We start from the raw sequence: 21,758 nt of genomic DNA on the forward strand, positions 1-21,758 counted from the left end.
CAAACACAGAAGTGGATGCTCACAGTCAGCTATTGGATGGATCACAGGGCCCCCAATGGAGGAGCTAGAGAAAGTAACCAAGGAGCTAAAGGGATCTGCAACCCTATAGGTGGAACAACATTATGAACTAACCAGTACCTCCCCCCACCCCCCAGAGCTCGTGTCTCTAGCTGCATATGTAGCAGAAGATGGCCTAGTGGGCCATCAGTGGAAAGAAAGGCCCATTGGTCGTGCAAACTTTATCTGCCTCAGTACAGGGGAACGCCAGGGCCAAGAAGTGGGAGTTGGGGGAAAGTGGGGGGGGCAGCAGGGGGGAGAACTTTTGGGATAGCATTGGAATGTAAATGAAATAAATAGCTAAAAAAAGAGAGAGGGGAGATAAGTAAAAGGAGCTAGAAACAAATTAGCTAGATGAACTAACACAAACCCAAAAAGACAAATATAGTATGTGTGCTCTTATATGTATGTGTTTCTGTAAAAACCTTCAAAAGCATGCTAAAATCTGTATAACCACAGAGGTTAGGTATAGAGTTAGGTATTAGCAGGGAGGAAAGATTCTACCTAGGAGGAGAAATAGAATATAGAGTTAAGGATGAATGTGGGAGAGAGTGAAATGGGAGAACCAAATAGAGGCTGGAATGGGATGTTCAAATGAAGAGGGCTAAGGAAGGATATCTGTGGAGGAGCATATAAAACTAAGGCCTTTTGAGGAGACATAAAGAAACCTAATACAGTAGACGCTTCCTAAAATATATACACATATAAAAGAAATCTAAGTGGAATCACCAAGTAACAGGAGAGGCAAAGCCCCAACTAAACATCTCTCACCACCAAATAAAATCTTCAGTTCCAGGAATAGGTTATCATCTAATCCTCTTCTTCACCAAAGGGGCCTATGGAACTCCCAAACAACTCAGACTATTGTCATAGCTATTGATTGTTCTCCATAAACTGATCATAAGGTTCTATCTCTGAAAACAACACCTACCTAACTCATTACACAGAGAGAAATCAAGCTGGTGAATACATAAAACATTCACCCATTTGTCTAGTACTCATGATACTCTGCACTCTCCCAGAGGTGAAAGGTAAACCCCAATCCAGCTACAAACTCTTTGATCTACAATGGTGTTTTGCCTGAAAGATGTCTTAGTCCAACAGTGGCACAAATCTTGTGGAAGTAACCAATAAATATCTGATTTGGTTTAAGGCCCAATTCATGAGAGAGAATCCATATGCAACACTGCTCAGGCAGCCAAGGACTTGATAATAGTCAGGCCAGAGAACTAAGAGAAAACCAAATACTACTGTTCTGCTAAAAGAACATAGCAGTAAAATGACTCCTAACAGCATTCTGCTATCCTTAAAGACCGGTGTCTTGCTCAGCCATCATCACACAGACATCTTCCAGCAGCAGATGGGAACAAATACAGAGAGCACAATTGTGTATTAGAGAGTCAGAGATCTTAAAAAACTAGGTTATAAATGGTATGTCTCCATTAAATCCTTCCCCTTGGGGCTCAAGGAACTCTACAGAAAGATTGTAAGAGCTAGTGGGGATAGAAAATACTAAGGAAACAAGACCATATAGACACAGCTAGACTTAGCCACATATGAACCCACAGAGAGGACCTGTACAGAGCTGGTCCTGATGGCGTTCCAGCACTGAGAAGGGAAGTGGACACAAACCTCCATTCCTCATCCAGAAACTATCTCCAATTTGTAACTGCTAGCAAAGGAGAAATTAGATTTCTCCAGTGGAGTCTCATGGGATTTACAAATCACTTAAAATAGGCCCCATATAAAACAAACTCAGTGATATTTGGGGTTGGGGAGTGACTCACAATAATTTGGGCACTTTTTAAAAACTATTTTACTTACATTTTATGGTTTTCAATTTTGCTCTTCTGGGAATTTTGTGTTTGTGCATGTCTGTGTCTCTGTGTATTTCTTGTGCCTTTTCTATGGTTCTGTTTATTTGTTTTGTCCTATCCTGGTTTCTTTTTATTTTATCTTATTTTTTACATGCTGTTTGTTTTACAATGAGAAGGGGAATGGATTTGCATTGATCAGGAAGCAGTGGAGATCTGGAAGGAGTTGGAGAAAGGGAAACTGTGGTCAGAATATATTGTATGAAAAATCTATTTTCAGTTTAAAAGAAATCAAAATTTTCCTATAACTAAATGGAAATAAAACAACACACAAAGCCTCTGGGACACACTAAAAGCAATCCTAAAAGGTCAATTTATAGCTCTAAGTACCCACAATAAAAAATCAGAAACAGCACAAATAAATGACTTAACGATTCAACTCAAGCAGTCTGGAAAAACAAGAACTAAACCCAAATCCACTATATAGGAAGAAATAATTTTAAAACATGGCATAAATTAATGAATTAGAAACAAAAATATACAAAGATTCAATAAATCTAAGAGCTCAGTTTTTAAAAAAAATGCAAGATTGACCAATTCTTAGTAGAATTAACTAAGAGAAATAAAAAGTAAACTCAATTTAATACAATTAGAGATTAACAAGGAAACAGAAGAGCAGACACCAAAGAAATTCAGAAAGTTACAGAGGAGTGTGTTAAAAAAAAATTCTCCACCTGGAAATATACACACAAGTAATATTATGTGGACTGAGAAGGTTATAGTTAAGAATATGTATGTTCATAAATAGTTAAGAATATGTGTGTATAGGCATGAACATATATGCCTGCAATAACAATGAATAACCCAGGGTCCCAAAATGAGTTATAGATCTGAACAAAGAATTCTATTTAAAAAAGGAGAGAGAGATTTTTTAAAGTATTCAAAGGCCAAATGTCTTCAATTCTACCCTCTCAGAATACAAAGACTGGTGGATCTCTGAGCTCCAGGCCAGCCTCGTCTACATAGTAAGATCCCATCTCAAAAGAAAAATGTCGCCTTTAATCCCAGCACTAGGGCCGCAGAGGCAGGCAGATTTCTGAGTTTGAGCCCAGCCTGATCGACAAAGTGAGTTCCAGGACAGCCAAGGCTACACAGAGAAACCCTGTCTCGAAAAACCGAAAAGAAAGAAAAAAAGAAAGAAAAATGTATTCAGCTTCCTTTACCATCAAGAAAATGAAAATTAAAACTACTTTGAGATCAAAGCAATAACTGACAGCAAGACCTGGCAGGAAGTAGTGAAAGAGGAAGCCTTGGTCACTTTTGCTAAGATTGAAAACTGGACAGCCACTACAGAACTCAGTGGGGAGAATCCTTGAAATCTTAAAATAGAACATAGGACCAGCTATACCTCACTCTGAAATACACTCAATGACTTGATATCCTACTAAGAGATAATTGTACTTTGCCACTTTATTCACAATAGCTAGGGAATGGAAGCAGCCTATATATCCATCAACTGGTGAATTAATTGTAAAAAGTGATATATTTACATAATGGAATTCTATTCAGTTGTGAAGAAAAAAATGAAACCATAAAATTCACAAGTAAATGAATGGAACAGTAAAACATGATATTGAGTAAAGTAGCCTAGACTCAGAAAGACACATGATTCACATTCTCCCTTACTTTCAAATCCTAGATACAAATCTTTAAGTGTATAGTTTGGCATAACCATAGAAGCTGGGAACGTAGAAGGAAACCACTGGAGAGGAGAGGGAGCTCTAGGAAGGAGGACAACAAGACACAGGTGCTATCGAGTGACTAGGTTTACAGGCCTACTACATATGACCTGTCTTCGATTGACAAGGCATCAAATGTAATCACAATCCAGTTGGTTGTTCCAGTACAGTCATGCCACTATTGCACCGGTGAGTGCATCTTGCCTAGCAAGTCAGTATTGCAACTTGTTGGCGTCCAGTGCTGGGTGAGATCATCAGTCGTTTGGTGGTGGTGGTGGTGGTGGTGGTGGTGGTGGTGGTGGTGTTTGGTTGGTTTTGGTTTTTGTCTTTTATTCAGAGGCCTGAATACCACTTTTAGCACTACAAAAGTTTGACAACAGAGAAGAAGACCCCTGGTCAGCTTGAAATTAATCTCTCTATGTCCTACAACCAAAGTATGTGGTGATGTCTTCAGCAATTCGATCCTAGTATCTATGATGGATAACTAGAAATAATGGCAATAGGCTAAGACACTTGCAGCTCTCTGGAGTCTCTCATAAGGAGGCATCCCATGTGGAGCACTGGGGTTTTCACTTGGCAACCTATGTCTTCGGGGAGCAGGATTAAGCTTCTTAAATAACATTATTTGAAGCTATTAGGTCTGCAGTTGGGTATGAAGGTGTCTTTCTCCCAAAATACCAGCTTCCTCAATGTTCCCTATAATTGGCGCAATCTCTACTTTCCAGAAGAGTCTACTGAGTCATCCCTTCTTCAGAAACTGGTCGTAAATGGATATCCACGTACAAAATCATACCCTAGGATAGACGTAGAGGGCAGAGGTGCTCTGTCTATATCCATAACGCTCTTATCTGCTCATGGAGCAAAGCCCAGCCATGTTGAAGTATACTTTTTAAGTGACCCAGAGAGACCTTATTAATCTGGCTTGACACTGATGCCTAGCAACTGAATGTCTAAAGAGTACAGGTAGAGTTGTGACCTTAGATTTGTTTGGTTCCAGTAGAATATTCTTAATTATTTTATCTCCCCACAAAGAACATGCATCAAAGATTTTCCATCATTCTTGCAGAGGAGCCAACTTAAATTTCTTTTTATTTTTAAATTGGTTATCTCTAGACAACTATGCTTAGATGAAAATACCTAGGAAACTCAGAAAGGAAAAAAAAAGGTACAAAATCTTCAACATCTGGTCTACATTCTCATATTCCATAACAAACCCTGGAGATAATTTGGTGTTTCCCTCGGGGGTATATGTGTGTTGGTGGGGTGGGGTGGGGTGGTGGTAGAAGATTTCTTTTACTACAATAAACATGAGGGTCAGAATCTTGGGAGTGCTGGCATTGGGTCACTAGCTTTATCTGCAGATAAACATTTTCACAAAACAGATAATGGCTTGTTTTCTACCTTTTACATATATTTCCCGAAGCTCACCAAAATGATTGTCTTCAAAGCCCATGTCCATTATCCCCTTACTGTGTTCCCTGCAATCAGCTCTCAGAATAAATACAGGGGCTGGGTTACAATTTAAAATAATGAGAGCCTGCAGGCCCAATGTCCTCACATGCAATACAAGGGTGTGGACTAATTGCAGGAGCACAATTTTTTTTCCTGCATTTGCCTCACTTTGATTGGTGGATTGGCGCTTTAAATAAAGGTTTCTGATCTTTCCAGAATGAGAGATACAGAGAGAGCCCCAGGAACAGTCCAGAAAAAAATTAATCTTCTTTTCTTAGAACTGTTTTGATTGGCATCATCAGGCCTGGGAGCACAGTGAATGTCAGCATCTAAGGTAAAATGTGATTTTATCATTTCCATGTGTTTGCTGTAAATTCTCTTTTCCTATCTCCAGATAACCTTTACAAAGAAGATTTATCTTCATTTATCACAAGATGCTGAATAACAGCTTATTTCAACCATTAGAATATTCCAGAAAATATATTACCATTAACCTAAGAAAATAAACTTATTTGTATGACTTTTTATAACTATGTTTGTGACTATTAGTGATGGTGCTAATTTATAAAAGTAAAGAGGATAAGCACACCTGCTGATCAGATCTGCTTCCATTCGAGAGTGAACTGACAAAATGCATCTCAAGGTTATTCATTTTTAGGAAGGAAAATCACTATCCAAGCAGATAAATACACTCAACTTTAACTTGAAGGCTGAGTCTTGACATGGTTCTGTGTTATGACCCAAGCATAGGTTGTATTTCAAATTCTGAGTTTAAACAAAGAATACAATTCTGTAAATGGTGACTGAAGGACGCATTTTATGAAGCAAAGCATAGCATTTAAGGAATATTCCTGGAGGTTGTTCTTAAACATTCATTCAAATTGCAGCTTCATAAAAATAAGTACTCAGATCCATAGCTTAGCTGCTCGTCACTCCATTCTGAGAGCCACTGGTTTAGCAGCATTTCGCTTTTGCATTTTAGCACTTTTGCATTTTTGAGTTTTTTAACCTGATTGTCTTTGGAAGAACAGCCACACACTCTTAGAAATATACTTTGACCACTATGAATGCAATTTTGCCTGAGGTAATTTTCCAACCCAACTGTGTTTTAGATTCCACTTTTCAAAATGAAGGGCCTGATCCTGTTCCTGTCCCTAGTGAAAATGAGCCTCGCCGTGCCGGTAAGTCCTTCCCTTACCAGGGATCTCAGGCTCCTGCATCTGACTACAACAACCCCAGAGACACTCTGTCCTGACACTTCAGGCATGCATTCACTCAATTTGTAGCTCCCAGTGAGTCAGTGGTCACAGTGGCTACATGTCAGCCTTATCATCAAAAGGGGATAAGTAAATATAATTTTTCTACTCCAAACAACAATTTGGAATATTTCAAAGGCAAATTTTATGTCTTATGTCACTCTTTTAACAGGTAGAAGACTACTACAGCATCCTAGTTTTCATCATGTTTTATTATCAAGTCCTTGCTAGCACTATGAAATCGAAATCAAAAGGAAAAATATCTCTTGGGGGGAGGAGTATATGTCTCTTTATATTAGCAACATTATCACATGGCTATAAACTGTAGTTCCAGTTAAAGCTAGTAATTAGCTGGCACATTTAGCTGTTCTACTACCCAACAAGAATTTTTAAATGAAAGAAAAATGGAGGCAGGCTCCCTAACTTGCCTTTGGATGATAACTGAGACTGGGGTCCACTTCAGCCATCAATCATCAATCTAAAACATTGGCACTCTTTGAATATACAGTGATCCACACGTTAGTAATTTAGAGTCACCCTGAGCAATGGGGAAATCACGTGTTTCCTAAGTGACTGCCTGTCAGATCAGGTGTCTCTGCTTTTAATTTTCCATAGGGAATGTATCCTCTGTCTATTCACATCCATGTAAAAAAATGTTCCTCTTTAACTGGTGACTTGAAGCAGATAGAAATCAGACTACCTTGCCCTGTAGTTAGAGTACTCCAAAATGTGGAACTGGGGCACTTACCAACAAAGGTCAAGGAGGCTGTGCTCTCATAATACCCCGAAAATCTGAACATCCTCCTGTTACACACACTGACATGCACATATGCACAGAGGCACACACAATCAGTCTCCTTGTCTACACAGCTCATCTTTTTCTCTACCAGAAGTGTTTGATGCACATTTTTAGTGCATTTCCTTTAACACATACCCACAATGAATTGTTTAGAAAATTTTGCACTGTAATTAAGAAAATGGAGTACTTGCATAAAAAAATTAAGGGTTAAAAAAAAAAGTACAGAGTGTAATACCTTAGCCTCTTACTCCTGAAGGATAATGGCCCCACTGTTCCATACTTGAGGGATGGATGGATAGGCAGGCAGACAGGTACTTTCAGTATAAATGAAGGAAATTACAATACTAACACAACATAAATGAGGATATCCATGAAATCAGAGAATTCTCAAGATCCAATTTTCTAGTAGGTAGAGTAGCTTATAATTGATCCAGCACATTGGAAGCTGGAAATATTGTGAATTAGAAGCCAGTTTTAGCTACATAACAAGTTCATACCCAGCCTGAGCTAATTACCAAGACCATATTTAAAATAAATGAGTCATTTTTATTTGAAATTTAAAAATCTAATTTCTCTAATTCTATTCTTCCAGTCTCCACTCACCCTCACACACTGGTATTTGTGCTTATTAACATATGAAAAATTAAAAGATGCTTAGAAAGAGAAGTATTTTATAATTTTGAAAAGCTATTTAGAAATATGTTTGTGCTTCACAACAGCATCCTACTTAGTACAAGAATACTTTTTATTTAAGGAAAGATACCCACTATATGATCTGAACAATTTAAATATATAATTTTATTATTTGTATTTATGCACATGTGTGTGTACATATGGGTATGTGCACATAAGTGTACATCCCCAAAGGTGTCAGAGGCATCAAACCCCCTGGGAGCTGTCATTACAGATGGTTATGAGCCACCTGACATGGATGCTAGGAACCAAACCCAGGACCTCTGGAAGAGCAACAGGGGCTGTTAATGGTGTACCATAAGTCCAGCCCTGATCTAAAAAAATTAGAGATCCACAAGCTTAAACTTAAAATAATCATTAAATAATAGCACATAAGACTTGTTAAAACCTCTTAAATGGGAAGCAAGATAGGTTCTGTATATGATTTTTCTCAATGAATAACCTCATACCATATCCCATAACCAAAAGCACACCCATATATAAAAAGCACAAGGAAATTCAACCCCTTTGCTTTTACATGTGATCATATTTATGACTATAAAAATCTTGTGTTTTCTTCCCTTCCTTTAATTCTCATTGTAAATGTTTCCTTTTAAAGCAACATAAAACTAAGATAAACATACACAAAAAAGCTGATGTGAGAGAAAAATTACTAAGTATAATAATTCCTCCAGATAACTTTAATTCTTCATTCTATCTGAAAATCCAAGTCATCTGAATAATAAACCAATATGGCAGCCTCTCCACTTGACATTTCATTCTGCAGTGACCTCCTACTCCAAACATACATTTAGAGAAGTTTCTCAATAAAGAACTCAAGATCATTCATATTTCCATTTAGGCATTTCCTCAACAACCTGGGGCTCAAGGCATGGCACCTCCTGGCATGGCTAGTTTGAGCCTTGAGGTATGTATCATCAGAGGCATTTGTGTGTGTGTGTGTGTGTGTGTGTGTGTGTGTGTGTGTGTGTGTGTGTGTGATTTCTATACTAGCATGTCCCTGATTGTAGATAAGCATGATGCTTTGTTTCTCAGTTTTCCTATTCCAGAAATCTTTGACTATCATTCGGAAGAATTCTAAAATTGTTAATGACGTTCACTACAACTTTATCTCATGATTCTACTTCATTTTTAAATTCAGAGATATTTTAAGTTTTAGGACATTCATATGTGAATTCATTCACATTTGATTCATATGTGAATCACAGTAACTGTAACAATTAATAATATATATATATAAACTATTTTCTGTGTTGAAACCCATTATTCTGTGTTTGGAAACAGCTTACATTTAGTTCTGTTGCTTATATCTTAGATGATAAAGTCTCATGACATAAACACACTTGGACACACTTTAGCTTTCTAAAACAAAGTGTTATCAGTATCAGTAACATGACTTTACAATTGCTCCTGTACAGGTTGCTTTTTTTTTTTAACTGCAGATCCCATAAATAATGCATTTTTTGTTTTGAAAACCACAGTGAAATAGGAAGATTTTATAACGAAGAAGCTAATGGAAACACAGATAAATTTCACAGTTTTTCACAAGGTCAGGCAAGATTTCATCTGAGTGCAATCAGTACATGTGTGGGCCAGATAGTTATTTCACATAGAAGCTAATTTCATTTAGGTGGTGGTTTTTCTCTCAGCTTTTAGCTCAAATTCAATACAAGCAACATTCTTTTCCATTTAAAAAGTAAATCTAGGCCAGGTGTTCACCTATAATCCCAACATCCAGGGAGACTGAAGAGAGAAGGAGGATCGAGATTTGGAGACCAACATGGACTGTCCAAGGAGACCCATCTCAGAAGGAAGGAAAGAGGAAAGGAAGGAGAGAAGGGAGACAGGCAGGAAGGGAAGAAGGAAGGAAAAAGAAATTTAAGTGAAGGAAAAAGAACGGGCTGATAAAGCAATAGTCTTACAACTGTCCATGTATTGTATTTGAAGGAACTGTTTTCCTATGTCTCAGTGTGACACCAGATTAACTAGTATTTTCCCATTTAATCAATGACAAAAGCAAATGTACTGTTTTCAGACTGAACATGACAAAGCTAGATTTTACATTTCTTTCTTTCCGTAACAATTTGTGTCTACTTTAGCTCTATTCAAGTTGCCTTACCCCAAGACTTGTATTGATATTAAATGTCATGAGAACTCAGTTGTGTCAAATGGACATCTAACATATGTTAGAGCATTAACCCACTTTTTCTTATAGACAATGAGACAGTTGGGAAGCTTGCAGGGACTCAACGCACTTTCTCAGGTAACTATAGGAGATGAATGAGATCTTCATAAACACTTTTTAAAATATTTATTACAGCATTGATAGTTTGTGGTTATGACAGCAATAGTAGTATAGTTTCTAGAATTTACTTATTAATAGGTAAATACCTAAACACTGAGAGAAGAAATGAGTGATTAAGAAAGCCTTAAACAGCCAGGCGTGGTGGCACATGCCTTTAATCTCATCACTCGGGAGGCAGAGGCAGGCAGATTTCGGAGTTCGAGGCCAGCCTGGTCTACAAAGTGAGTTCCAGGACAGCCAGGGCTATACAGAGAGACCCTGTCTCAAAAAAAAAAATCCTTAAGCAAAATAAAGTGTGATGGTCAAGCATGAGCCCCACTCCAGTAACCCCAGTCTTTGGGAGACTGAGGCAGGAAGAATGGTTTGAGTTCGCAGTCAGCCTGGGCTACACAGTTAATATCAAAAGACACATTTTAGTAATATTAGTATGTGCTGGCAGATGAAAGTAGAAATAATATAGCCAGTACTCAGGAGCTGATGCACAAAGAATGCAAATTCAAGGCCAAGCTGGGGACATGCAAAGTATAAGCCTTCCTCAGAACACCAACAAAATAAGCGATCGGAATATATACATTGAGTTACCTTAAGTAAAATAAAATTACTTATTACACTAATAATTTTGTTAAGTGGTCCCAAACACAAATTCCTAGAGTGATAAATCACCACCAAGTTTATGGTATATTGTGACACGCCCAAAACATAATTTAATTTTGTTGGAAGGGAGAATTGGCTTACCATTCCACACAAACCTGCATCACTTTTGCTTTTGGTTGCTATCTCACAATCCTGAAATGTATGTATGCTTTCTTTGTCTCTGTCAGTATTCTAGACTTGGCTTTGGAAAAGCACTTAATAGTTTATGGTTGCACGGACTCCTCCCACCGCATAACTCTTTCCCATGGATAGGACCAAGGGAACATGAAACCCAGCAGGTAAGCTAATTGCATCCATGTGTTCAAACTCAAGGTTTAAGACCTTTTCCTACTTTTGTTATTACAATAGCAGCAAACACAAATTAGTAATTGACCAAAAATTCCCCTAACACCAAATAAATCAAGTCCTATAACTCCTGTTACTTAGGGAATATTTTTATTTTAAATTTGTAATTTATTTCAAATATCCTCTGAAAGAAGAGACCTACAGTAAAGATATCAGGAATAACGATGAACCTCAAAAATAAAAACAGACTATACTCTGGATAACTTTCATTTTAATCAACATTTCCTAATTACGTAAAGACTAATTTCAAATGACAATAATCATCCTGATTGAAAACACAATGAGCCAAACAGGGACCAATATATTAATCTTTCAACTATTATTAATTAGATTCCTAATAAGTATATTATCCAAACTGTGGTCTGGGGTGGGGGGAGAGACACGAAAATAAGGACATGTTAGAATGGCTAAAAGGCTCATGGAATTTCCAACTGATGGGACATATTTCAAGGTGCTAATAGTGAGGTAGAAGTAATGGACAGCATAGGAGCTGACACATGAGCAATGGCTGAAGATGAAAGGCAGAGCCAAGTTAATATGAGACTTCCATACCCGTTCCAGGAGTATGCAGTTAACATACAGATAATATGCAGCCAATCACAAGTAACTGGTAAAAAACAAAACCCACAATAGTTTAACATTACTCTTAATTCTACATGGACTTGCATAACAGCATTATCTACAAGGCCACAATGACCATATGAATTGTGTTATTATTATTCCTTCACTTGATTGCTTCCAAAATAGATTTATGATGAAACATATAAGTATTTTGACTATCCTTTTAATAAATCACAAAATATTGTAAGTACTTATTACACTAATTCACATATCAGGTGTTTATTAGTAGCAATAATAATTTGTGAAATACCAAGGTATAAAATCTGTCAGTTGACTTAGGACAATCCCCCTTTTTTTTTTTTTTTTTTTTTTTTTTGCTTGTAATTTATTTTTCTATCCACATTACATCCCAATTGCTGTGCCCCTTCCTACTCTGTTCCCTGTCCCACCCTTACAAATCCCTCCCACAATTACTCCCTCCCCTTCTCAGAAAAGAGGAAGCCCCCCTTGGATACCACCCAACCCTGGGACATCCAAGCAAGACCAAGCATTTCCTCTCCCATTGACAAGTTCATATAAGCCAGTAAGAAAGTGGCGAGATAAAGATACATGCAGGTAGTGGTAGTTACCCAGAGGGAATGAGTCACACCCCCAAAGAGTGCAGGTGTCGAGATTTCCGCACCCCATGAAACAATGGTCCCAACAAAGGTAGAGAGGTAAGTATGTTTAAAACTTTCTCAAATACTTTCTCTGAAGTATCACCTCTGCCTCCTGTGTAAACTCTGCTTTAAGACTACTCCCTTCCAAACAGCAAGCCTCCAAGTACTTTGCTGTAGAAATTCTAGGCACTGTGGTTCAATGAACCATCTCTTTCTGACATTCTTTTCAAATTTCTCTACAGTATGAATATTCTTTGCCTGTGCATCCCCCACCTCTCCCATCACAGCCATCCTTGCAGCCTCACCAGCCAGGACTGAAACCCTTCCTCCAGCCCACTGCTGCAACCGGTGTCCAGGTCACACCCCAGAAGCCAGGGCCTCAGCCTCCAATGCACCCTGGACAGCTGCCCTTGCAGGAAGGAGAGCTGATAGCACCAGATGAGCCGCAGGTGGCACCGTCAGAAAACCCACCAACACCTGAGGTAATTCTTTGTAGCCCACCTAAGTTACTTCTTTAAAATCAGATCAGGATCACCCACTAACACAATGAAACAAAAACCAACTGGTAGGACATACTTAAATAATCACATCTCTCAGACCTAACATGCTAAAAAATGAACACTTTAATATTCTTTCATGAGACATAAATATCTATCTCAATCTTTTGCCATCAGAGATGCCAGGTTGCAAAAGATCTGCACCTCTAACCTTGGCTTAATTAAACCATTCCTTGGGAATAGGACACCTCAGAGAAGTCCAGGCTCACTACCTGGGGGTTTTCGGTGTTTTCGGTACAGTGATTGTGTCCTCTGCAGATAAAATACAGCTATGCAAAATTACCTTGTAATATTGTAAGGAAAAGAACAATGGACAGAAAAAGGAAGGTGCTATGTAACTCTCAATACTATGTGGCATGCATTTAATATTCCCTCATATCATCCTGACTACACCCTATAAAGAAAACATTATGAACCCTTTTAAGCCCAAGAAGATGCCAGGCTTCGGACACGCCTTTAATCCCGGGACTAGATCACAGGCAAAGACAAGAGGACCTTTGAGGTCAAAGTGAGCCTGATCTATAGATCGAATTCCAGGATATCCAGGACTACACAGAGAAACCCTGACTTTTAAAAAAAGAAAATCAATAAATAAATAAACCTAAGCTTTGAGAGGCTACAAAAATTTCCAAGGATTACACTAATAGCCGAGTCAAAATTGAAACCACTCAAGTATGTGCCAACTCCAAACCTCATTACCATTCACTCTATAAGGTAGAACAAACTCAAGATAGACATTATCATCTCCCTGTCATTCACTTGAGCCATGTCAATATAAGACAACTTTAAAAGAATAGGTTATCCCAAGACTTAGAGAATAAGACAGAGAGACATCTTAAACTGCTCTATTATAATCACAAACTAGAGGTGTACTCAGTTTGTCTGTTTTGAGTGACAGTTTTAATATTTCTTCATGGCACAGGTACCAATAATGGATTTTGCTGATCCACAATTTCCAACTGTAAGTACAGATTTCAATAAGGTTCTATCCTGGAGGAAAAATATATATGTGTCTATATTTCAAAGAGTTTGAGTGAATTTTCTTCTTTTCTTATTTACCTATAGGTATAGAGTATTTCTGAGTTTCTTTTTCTAAATATTAAGTGCTAAGTTTTCACACTAATCAATCAAAAAAATGTGTTCCTGGAACTCTTAAAAGTCCCTCAGTGTGTGCATATCATGTGTGTTCTTTTGTGATTGGGTTATGGAAGCCCACATTCTGTCAAAAGCATCAGGATGATATCCTCCAGATGCATCTATTTGCCTAAGAATTTCATGAATTCATTGTTTTTAATTGCCAGACCTGTGTCTCTAGTTGCATATGTAGCAGAGGATGGCCTGTCAGCCATCAATGGGAGGAGAGGCCCTTGGTATTGCGAAGATCATATGCCCCAATACAGGGGAATACTAGGGCCAGGAAGTGGGAGTGGGTGGGTTGGGGAGCAGGGCGAGGGGTGAGGGTAGAGGGGGCTTTGGGGATATCATTTGAAATATAAATGAAGAAAATATCTAATAAAAGAAAGTCCGTCCGTGGAGGTTTGCCTGTGTTGACTGCCTCTTCTGCGTTCCACCTCTTAAAGGTGTTCCAGATCGCCCGTTCAATATCTCGGGGACCAATGGCACACAACAAAGCATCTGCTGTAAGTGTCTGCTTTCTACATCCACATCTGTGTTTGAAACTACTTAAAAGGTTGATCTTGGGGAGGTTCACTTTTTTATAACTATTTTGTTCTGCTCAGTTTTACCCAGGAATGTTTTACATGTCTTATGGAGCAAACCAATTGGTAAGTCCACATTCTGTCAAAAGCAGCAGTTAAAAATCAATAGCATCTTGAGGGCTAAAAACTATAGAATCCATACCTAACACAAGATATTCCAAATATATAATCCATAAATACCTACAGTCATGATTTACATAGTAAAGTGGCACACTTTCTAATTGCAGAATTCCAATCAGACACAAACACAATCGCATTAAAGAAAAGGTTAATTTTAAATCTGTTAAATTGGCTCTATTTACTCAATAATAGTCAACTCTGTACTCTGCTCTGGACACAGAACTATTGAGTCCTAAGAGGATACTGAGTGGCTTTTGATATTGTCTTGAGTAGATGGCTTGAGTTCATACAGTGACGCACTGTTTCTTTTGAACAGAATGCTCCTGCCAGAATTGGCTTCATGAGTTCAGAAGAAATGCCTGTGAGTACTACCTTCTAACACTTCTTAAAACAATGGCCAGGGAGAACAGCTGCTGTCTACCAGAGGCAATGACTGTGAAAGAACCTAAAGGATTATTAGACTTCAATTCCTCTATTCTAAAACTGACAGCTCAATTCTGAAGCAATATCAAAAGATTTAAAACACTTCAGAGCTGAGAATGGTGGTGATGCACAGAATTCCAGCCCTCAGGATGTGGAGGCAAGAAGATCAAGAAGAGTTCAAAGCCAGCCCCTTGACTTCATGAGACCCTGACTCAAAAATAATTGCTTTTTCATCACATTTTCTAATCATTTGTTCCTGAGTGGTGGCTATTTTTGAGCCCAGGATTTTTGTTCTACTCCTCGTATGTGAACAGAAGAGTCACCCCTCCAAGAGAAGTCAGTAGAGTGAACCACAAATCCTTCAAAGTGAAAAGGATGTGTGGTTCATACAGATATCTCTTACCTTTTAGGACTATTTAGCTCCCCCCTCCCATGTACCTATAGAATTCTAAAACTTAATGTATTTCTTTTGCTGCCATGACCATGGGAGGCATAATCTAGGACTATTTATACTTGAGCAGAGCTGTGTGATTTTGTCATTGTTTTGACTTATTTTAAATCTCAATTTTAATTTTTCCATTACATTTATTGTGCTTTTCATAAAAAAAATTACAAAATATTTTGAGAGAGAGACAAAACATACTTAGATTAACTAATAAGAGGGTAATGATCATTCATCTTGAATATTTAATTTCAGCAAGTTGTGTTGGTATTATTTATATAAAATACTCTTTCCTCCTACTTGGCTTTTCCCTAGGCTTCAGCCTTGATGCCATCTCTAGAAATGGCTCCGTGAACTTCTGAACTGAGTTATCCTACTTTTCTTCCTCTTTCCTTCTAATAACAACAGGGTTGTTACCCTTATCCTATGAATGGGGCATTCTTCACAGGGAACCTATTTTCCAACTTAGTAGATTGTTAAGCCCCACAGCATGTTGTGTGTGTCCGGCACACAGAAACCACTAACAAGTGTGAGATGTTACTCTTCTTTTACTGGTAGCATGTATGTACATGTTTTAATTCAATAGTTATTGATTTGATATAGTTTAGCTACATTTTGCACCCTGACAGATGTAACTAGTAGCCATTTTTGGGAGAAAGGGTCAAGTTGTTGAGGGTCTAGAGAAATTTTTCTTTTTCTTATGCTTTGTTTTTAAAAAAGAAAGAAGGGGGAGATGGGAGGAGAGGGAGAGAGGAGGAAGAACTGGAAACAGGAAAGGAAAAGGAGGGAGGGGAGGAAAGAGACAGAAGGGAGGAGAAAAGGGTGGAAGGAGAGGAAGAGGGCAGAGGGAGGGAGGAGACACAGGTGGGGATAAGGGAAAGAGGAGAGGGAATGGAGAGGGGAAAGAAAGGAAAGGAAAGGAAAGGAAAGAAAGGAAAGGAAAGGAAAGGAAAGGAAAGGAAAGGAAAGGAAAGGAAAGGAAAGGAAAGGAAAGGAAAGGAAAGGAAAGGAAAGGAAAGGGCTAGGAAGAAGAGAAGGGGGAAAGGAAAATGAGAAAGAGGAGGAAACAGAACGGGGGACATAAAAGATAGATGGAGGGAAAGAGTTAAAACTCATACATATTTGAGGGATACTGAAAACATGTCCCCAGACATTCCTCCTCGACCAAGGCATAACGAAGCTTGTGTTTTGTTTCATGATGGTAGAGCCCTTTTCAACTGCTTACTGTTTTCTTAACTATGGCAGAGTAGTAGTAGAGACCTGCCTTTCCTGAAAGAGACCTTCTCCTACCCAGATAAGTGGAGAATCCTCTCCCCTATACTTCAAAGCCAGTTCTATAAGAAGTGTGTTTCGACAAAGCAGTCAGCCAACTCGCTGTTGTGTTAGTATTTATAGCTTCTCAGTGAATATAATTATGTACAATTGTATGGAATGAATAACACACAGTAATTGTGTCGCTGGTGGATGTTTGTTTTCCAGGGAGAAAGAGGAAGTCCCATGGCCTATGGAACTCTGTTCCCAAGATTTGGAGGCTTCAGGCAAACCCTTAGGAGACTGAATCAGAATTCACCCAAGGGAGGAGACTTTACTGTGGAAGTAGATTCCCCAGTGTCTGTTACCAAAGGCCCTGAAAAAGGAGAAGGTCCAGAAGGCTCTCCACTGCAAGAGGCCAACCCAGGCAAACGGGAAAACCCTGCTCTCCTTTCACAAATGGCACCTGGGGCCCATGCAGGACTTCTTGCTTTCCCCAATGACCACATCCCCAGTATGGCAAGGGGTCCTGCAGGGCAAAGACTCCTTGGAGTCACCCCTGCAGCTGCAGACCCACTGATCACCCCTGAATTAGCAGAAGTTTATGAAACCTATGGTGCTGATGTTACCACACCCCTGGGTGATGGAGAAGCAACCATGGATATCACCATGTCCCCAGACACTCAGCAGCCACTGATACCTGGAAACAAAGTGCACCAGCCCCAGGTGCACAACGCATGGCGTTTCCAAGAGCCCTGATAACCTTGACATAGCAGCTACTTTGTGTATGCACAAGCTTTCCAGCTTTGTCCCCATAGTACCTTGTTGCTAAAACACTTACTACCCTTCCGCAGTGAAGGTGTTAAGAGCACTAAGCATATATTAATAAATACAAGTGGCTAGAAATAGTGTAGGTCCCTTCTTGCTTCCATTCTTATCGAAATAAAATGTATCAACTGTCTCCGTGACTTAGAAATACTCTCAATGATATCAGAGCAAGTCTAAGTGTTAGCACTTGGTGGTAGAGCACGTAGCTGTCTTAGGCATTATAAAATTTCTCTTACTACATGACATTATTATGCCCAGGAAATGTGACACTGCTTCTTTCTCTACACAAAAGCACTTAGTTTCAGAATTCCAAAGTATTTCATTTAAACCTTATTAAATGGTGATTGGTGGAAAACCCTGACTGCTATTACTGGTTTCATATATTGGATTTAAAATTCTTATTTATAGAATATTTTATTTAATCTAGGAAAAGAAAAGGCAATTGGCCTATTTTAAATAAAGAATTTTTCTCACTGAAAATGTCAGGAATTGTATGCTTATTATTTATATGTATTTAAATAGTAAAGAAAAGCATACTCATCCCTTGTTTGCCACTCATTAACTTATTTATTTTATCCAAAGTTCTCTGAAGATTTACATAAGTCCTAAGCACTATGCAAGGTATAAGGTTTATGGTCTCATCCTTCAAAAATTAGAATGGACGCAACTGATAGGTATCACAGTAGTAACAAAACAGATGGTCTAAAGCAAGCTCAGTTACTGTACATACATTGTCTCACACTACTGCAAAAGATAAAAGTGTACTCAAGCCTACTATACATTACCAAAGTTCTATGAAAAGACCAGGTCCTGGTACCACGGAGAAGATGCTTCTGAGGGCCAGCCAGATGGCTCTGCAAGCAAAGACACATATCACCAGGCCGGATGACATGAGTTTGATCCCCAAGGACTCACATAGTGGAAAAAGAGAACTGACTCCCAAAAGTATCCTCTGACTGCCACATGTGTGTCAGGGCACATGCACACACATGCACACAAAATACATGTTAGTTTTTAAATTAGAGAGAGTAAGGCTTTTTGTCCAACCTAAGTGACATTAGAGGAGCAATGAAGGACCAGACACGTTTTCTTAGTAACATAAAGGTTTGCAGAATGAGGCCTCCAAGAGTAAGAAACTCAAGAGTCATTTGTATAGCAGTAACATAGGAAGTGGGATGTAGGAAACCACACAGGCTTACTACCAGGGACTAGCTGTGTACACATCAGAGCAGTCTGCCTGAAATAAGAGACTGTGAACCCAGTTTTAGACACCATTGAAAATGAGCCTCCTGCTCCTCTCTTTCCACTTTTACTAAGTTTTCTAACCCAGGTTTTGAACTCTATAAAATTAAATTCTACCCTATCCCCTGATCAGAATATGATCAAAGAAAAAAGAGCCTGAGATGTTTCCCAACCTAGAACACTTCAGGAATGTTAGGGAGCATGTTGTGACAATTTCCTGCCACTTCCTCTTCAGGCAGGGCTCTGTCCTCCCAAGCTTCATATACTGGGGTGGGAAAGATGCATAAGATAAAAATTAAGTTTTCCTTCTCAGTGACTGGTAAAGGTACAAGGGATGGAGAATGATTCCATGGGGACTAGCAGACACTTGCTGAAACTTACCACTGCAGACAATGCCTCTAAAAGAAGCATGAAAAGACATGTAATTGCATTTGAATTCTATTCTTGACATCATATCTTAAAATTTGTAAAACATTAGATATGAAATGTAATCTCTATATCTGCTCTTGATTCCTGTAACAGTGCTGCTCCACCCCAGGCTTAATGTTGGGATCGAGCTAAACACAGAGATAAATTGCTGAGTCACACATCCTTTTCATCTTTCCCAACTGACCCATTTGATAGAAAGAAGTCAGCACAATAGCAGCAGTAGCATCTAGAGGATAGATTTGTTCCCGTTATCTGATGCCGTTTTGCTTTTCCATCCACACTGCACACATAGTCCTCTGCTCCTTCCTTGTAATTCATAGCACTAGGGAGACCACATGTACTGTAAACATCAGATCATGGGTTCAAAGTTGCTTCTGCTATTAGTATGCTGGGTACTTAATAGTGGTAATATCTAAATCAATTTTTGTGAGAAAAAATATGTTGTTGAGTCCTTGAATGTCCTTTATCACTTCCACGTGGTCATTTCCAACACTGACTTGGTACAAACAAAATACCCACGGAAAGAGGCCAAATATCACTTGAAGGACGGCCATATTAACTATTGAGTTTCTTCATCCTGTTTTTTTCCTACTAGGCATTTACGTGAGAAAAAGGTGACTTCAAACTATATCCCACCCTGACAAGTTTACCTACCAACCTTTCTTCTAGACTCACCTCACCACTAATCTTTGATTTTATTCTTTTCAAATTCCCGACCAGGAGACAAATCTGGAATTTCCTGGATAAATATAATCCTGACTCTCAGATCATCTCCCTTGCCACACAAAACAGACGATCAGACACATCATTTAAATGACTACAGTTCCTGACAACTTCCAGCGGACACCAAAACACGACCCAGAAATCCATGAGCACACTGTCCTCTGCATAAGCTGCTCACAGGCAGAGCAGCCACACATCTGATTCCTCTGAGGTGGGGTACATTTCACAGTGATCACTGATGATTACATGACACAGCAGGGGTAAACTAGCGCTGCCTAAAGCGAACCTGGACATATGGCATGGCACTCCTTGTAATGACAGACCTAGAAGTGGATGGAAAGCTCTCAAACTTAAAAAAATAAAAATAAAGTGTGGGGAGCAAGAATGTGGAAACCTGAGTCTGTTGCTTCTGCAATTTGTGTCCTCTAGACCTGCTGCCATATCCTCGTTTTCACTGTTGTTGTACCCTGCTTTACAGTTCAATGGGTACATACACAACATAGTCAAGGGACTCAGATGACACAATCACTTTCAGCACCCACAGAAAAGCACTTTGTCTCTGGCAGTATAGGATTTACCTTTCACAAGGAAGCACCTGAGGTTACATGATGTTATCTTCCTGCCAGCACTGGCCATGTATCCCATATTGCTCTAGATACTTCTAACATATTGAAGTTTTCTGTGACTTAATATCCATATGATAATAGAATTTACTTTATAAAGACCCCTTTGTTTGTCATATCCTACTCCAAATGTTTAGCCTTCTGAGACACCCAATATGTGGTTTTGCTGTCTTCAGCACAGAGTCAAGTACTACTGGACTTTTTCCCTATAGGTAGCATAAGAAACAACAGCTTGCTGATACCCTCAGCTATCCCAACATGCCTCAGAACACAAGATCTTTAGAAATACAATTGTCCCATGAACTTCTACAGGGTTATGCGGAGTTAAGTTCTACCTGAAGCTTGCTACTTCATATTAATAGAGTGCTGTGGCACTGGTTCAATGTCCTGGGTAGTCACAATGCCTTATAAGATATAAATAACCAAGGACTCTGAGAACTGTATTATAACAGACTGCAAGGCAGTTTATCTAGTCCTAGATTAAATCACGAACTAGTATGTCCTTGCTTTTTAAAAGCAAATTGATTCTGACATTTCAAGTGAATGGAATGGAAAGAAAATGTTTACCAGATCAATAACTATGTATCAAGTTCCACCCTGGAAAGTAATATGCAACTAGTATCATTAATTGAATGAGTTCGCAATAGTCCACTTTAAAACCCCATGACACATAGTGCTCCTTCATAATTGCCAAGTAGGTTGATTAAAAGTAGAGATGATAGGACACCCTGTCAGCAACTCTAATCTCTTTAGCATCCTCTACAAGACAGAACACTTTATTGGGAATGATGAAGGGATGAAGTTCCAGAAGTTTCCTTCCAGCTGATATTTATATCTTATAAGGCATTCATACAATCAGGTTTCATGGCTGGTGTAGGAAGTATGGAAGAATATGGCTCGTGAGCAAGTATAACTATTAATACTATATACTATGAGGCTGAGGAAGAAATTGTATGATAGGTGCATTGAACCTGCTGTTAGATAGATGTGGAACAAAATCTCACTGCTCATTTGCTAGAAGCATCGATTAATAAACTACCAGTGATTTTCAGATCCTACACCACTGTA

General features: G+C 38.8%; 1 protein-coding gene across 2 annotated transcripts; it reads left to right on the forward strand.

Moving 5' to 3' along the window:
• Positions 1-5,281: 5,281 nt before the first annotated feature.
• On the forward strand, positions 5,282-18,153 carry Ambn (ameloblastin). Of its 2 annotated transcripts, none has more exons than XM_021163778.1 (11): positions 5,282-5,396; positions 6,175-6,243; positions 8,652-8,717; positions 10,026-10,073; positions 10,937-11,047; positions 12,622-12,816; positions 13,814-13,852; positions 14,472-14,531; positions 14,631-14,675; positions 15,046-15,090; positions 17,074-18,153. In XM_021163778.1, exons 1-11 carry the CDS (start codon positions 5,382-5,384, stop codon positions 17,602-17,604), a joined length of 1,224 nt encoding a protein of 407 aa, XP_021019437.1. In that variant the 5' UTR covers positions 5,282-5,381; the 3' UTR covers positions 17,605-18,153. The 2 variants fall into 2 exon arrangements, with proteins under 2 accessions (XP_021019437.1, XP_021019436.1); XM_021163777.1 differs by having other exon boundaries at positions 12,577-12,816; positions 17,074-17,804.
• The last annotated feature ends 3,605 nt before the right edge of the window (positions 18,154-21,758 follow it).

The sequence above is a fragment of the Mus caroli genome, chromosome 5, assembly GCF_900094665.2.
Source record: "Mus caroli chromosome 5, CAROLI_EIJ_v1.1, whole genome shotgun sequence".
Lineage (NCBI taxonomy): Eukaryota > Metazoa > Chordata > Mammalia > Rodentia > Muridae > Mus > Mus caroli.

What these genes read in the sequence shown, in the direction of transcription:
- Ambn (XM_021163777.1), top strand. An exon ending in GGGAACATGAAACCCAGCAG is followed by an intron (nt 11,048 to 12,576) that starts GTAAGCTAATTG and finishes ATTTCTCTACAG; the next exon opens with TATGAATATTCTTTGCCTGT. An exon ending in CTGATCCACAATTTCCAACT is followed by an intron (nt 13,853 to 14,471) that starts GTAAGTACAGAT and finishes CACCTCTTAAAG; the next exon opens with GTGTTCCAGATCGCCCGTTC.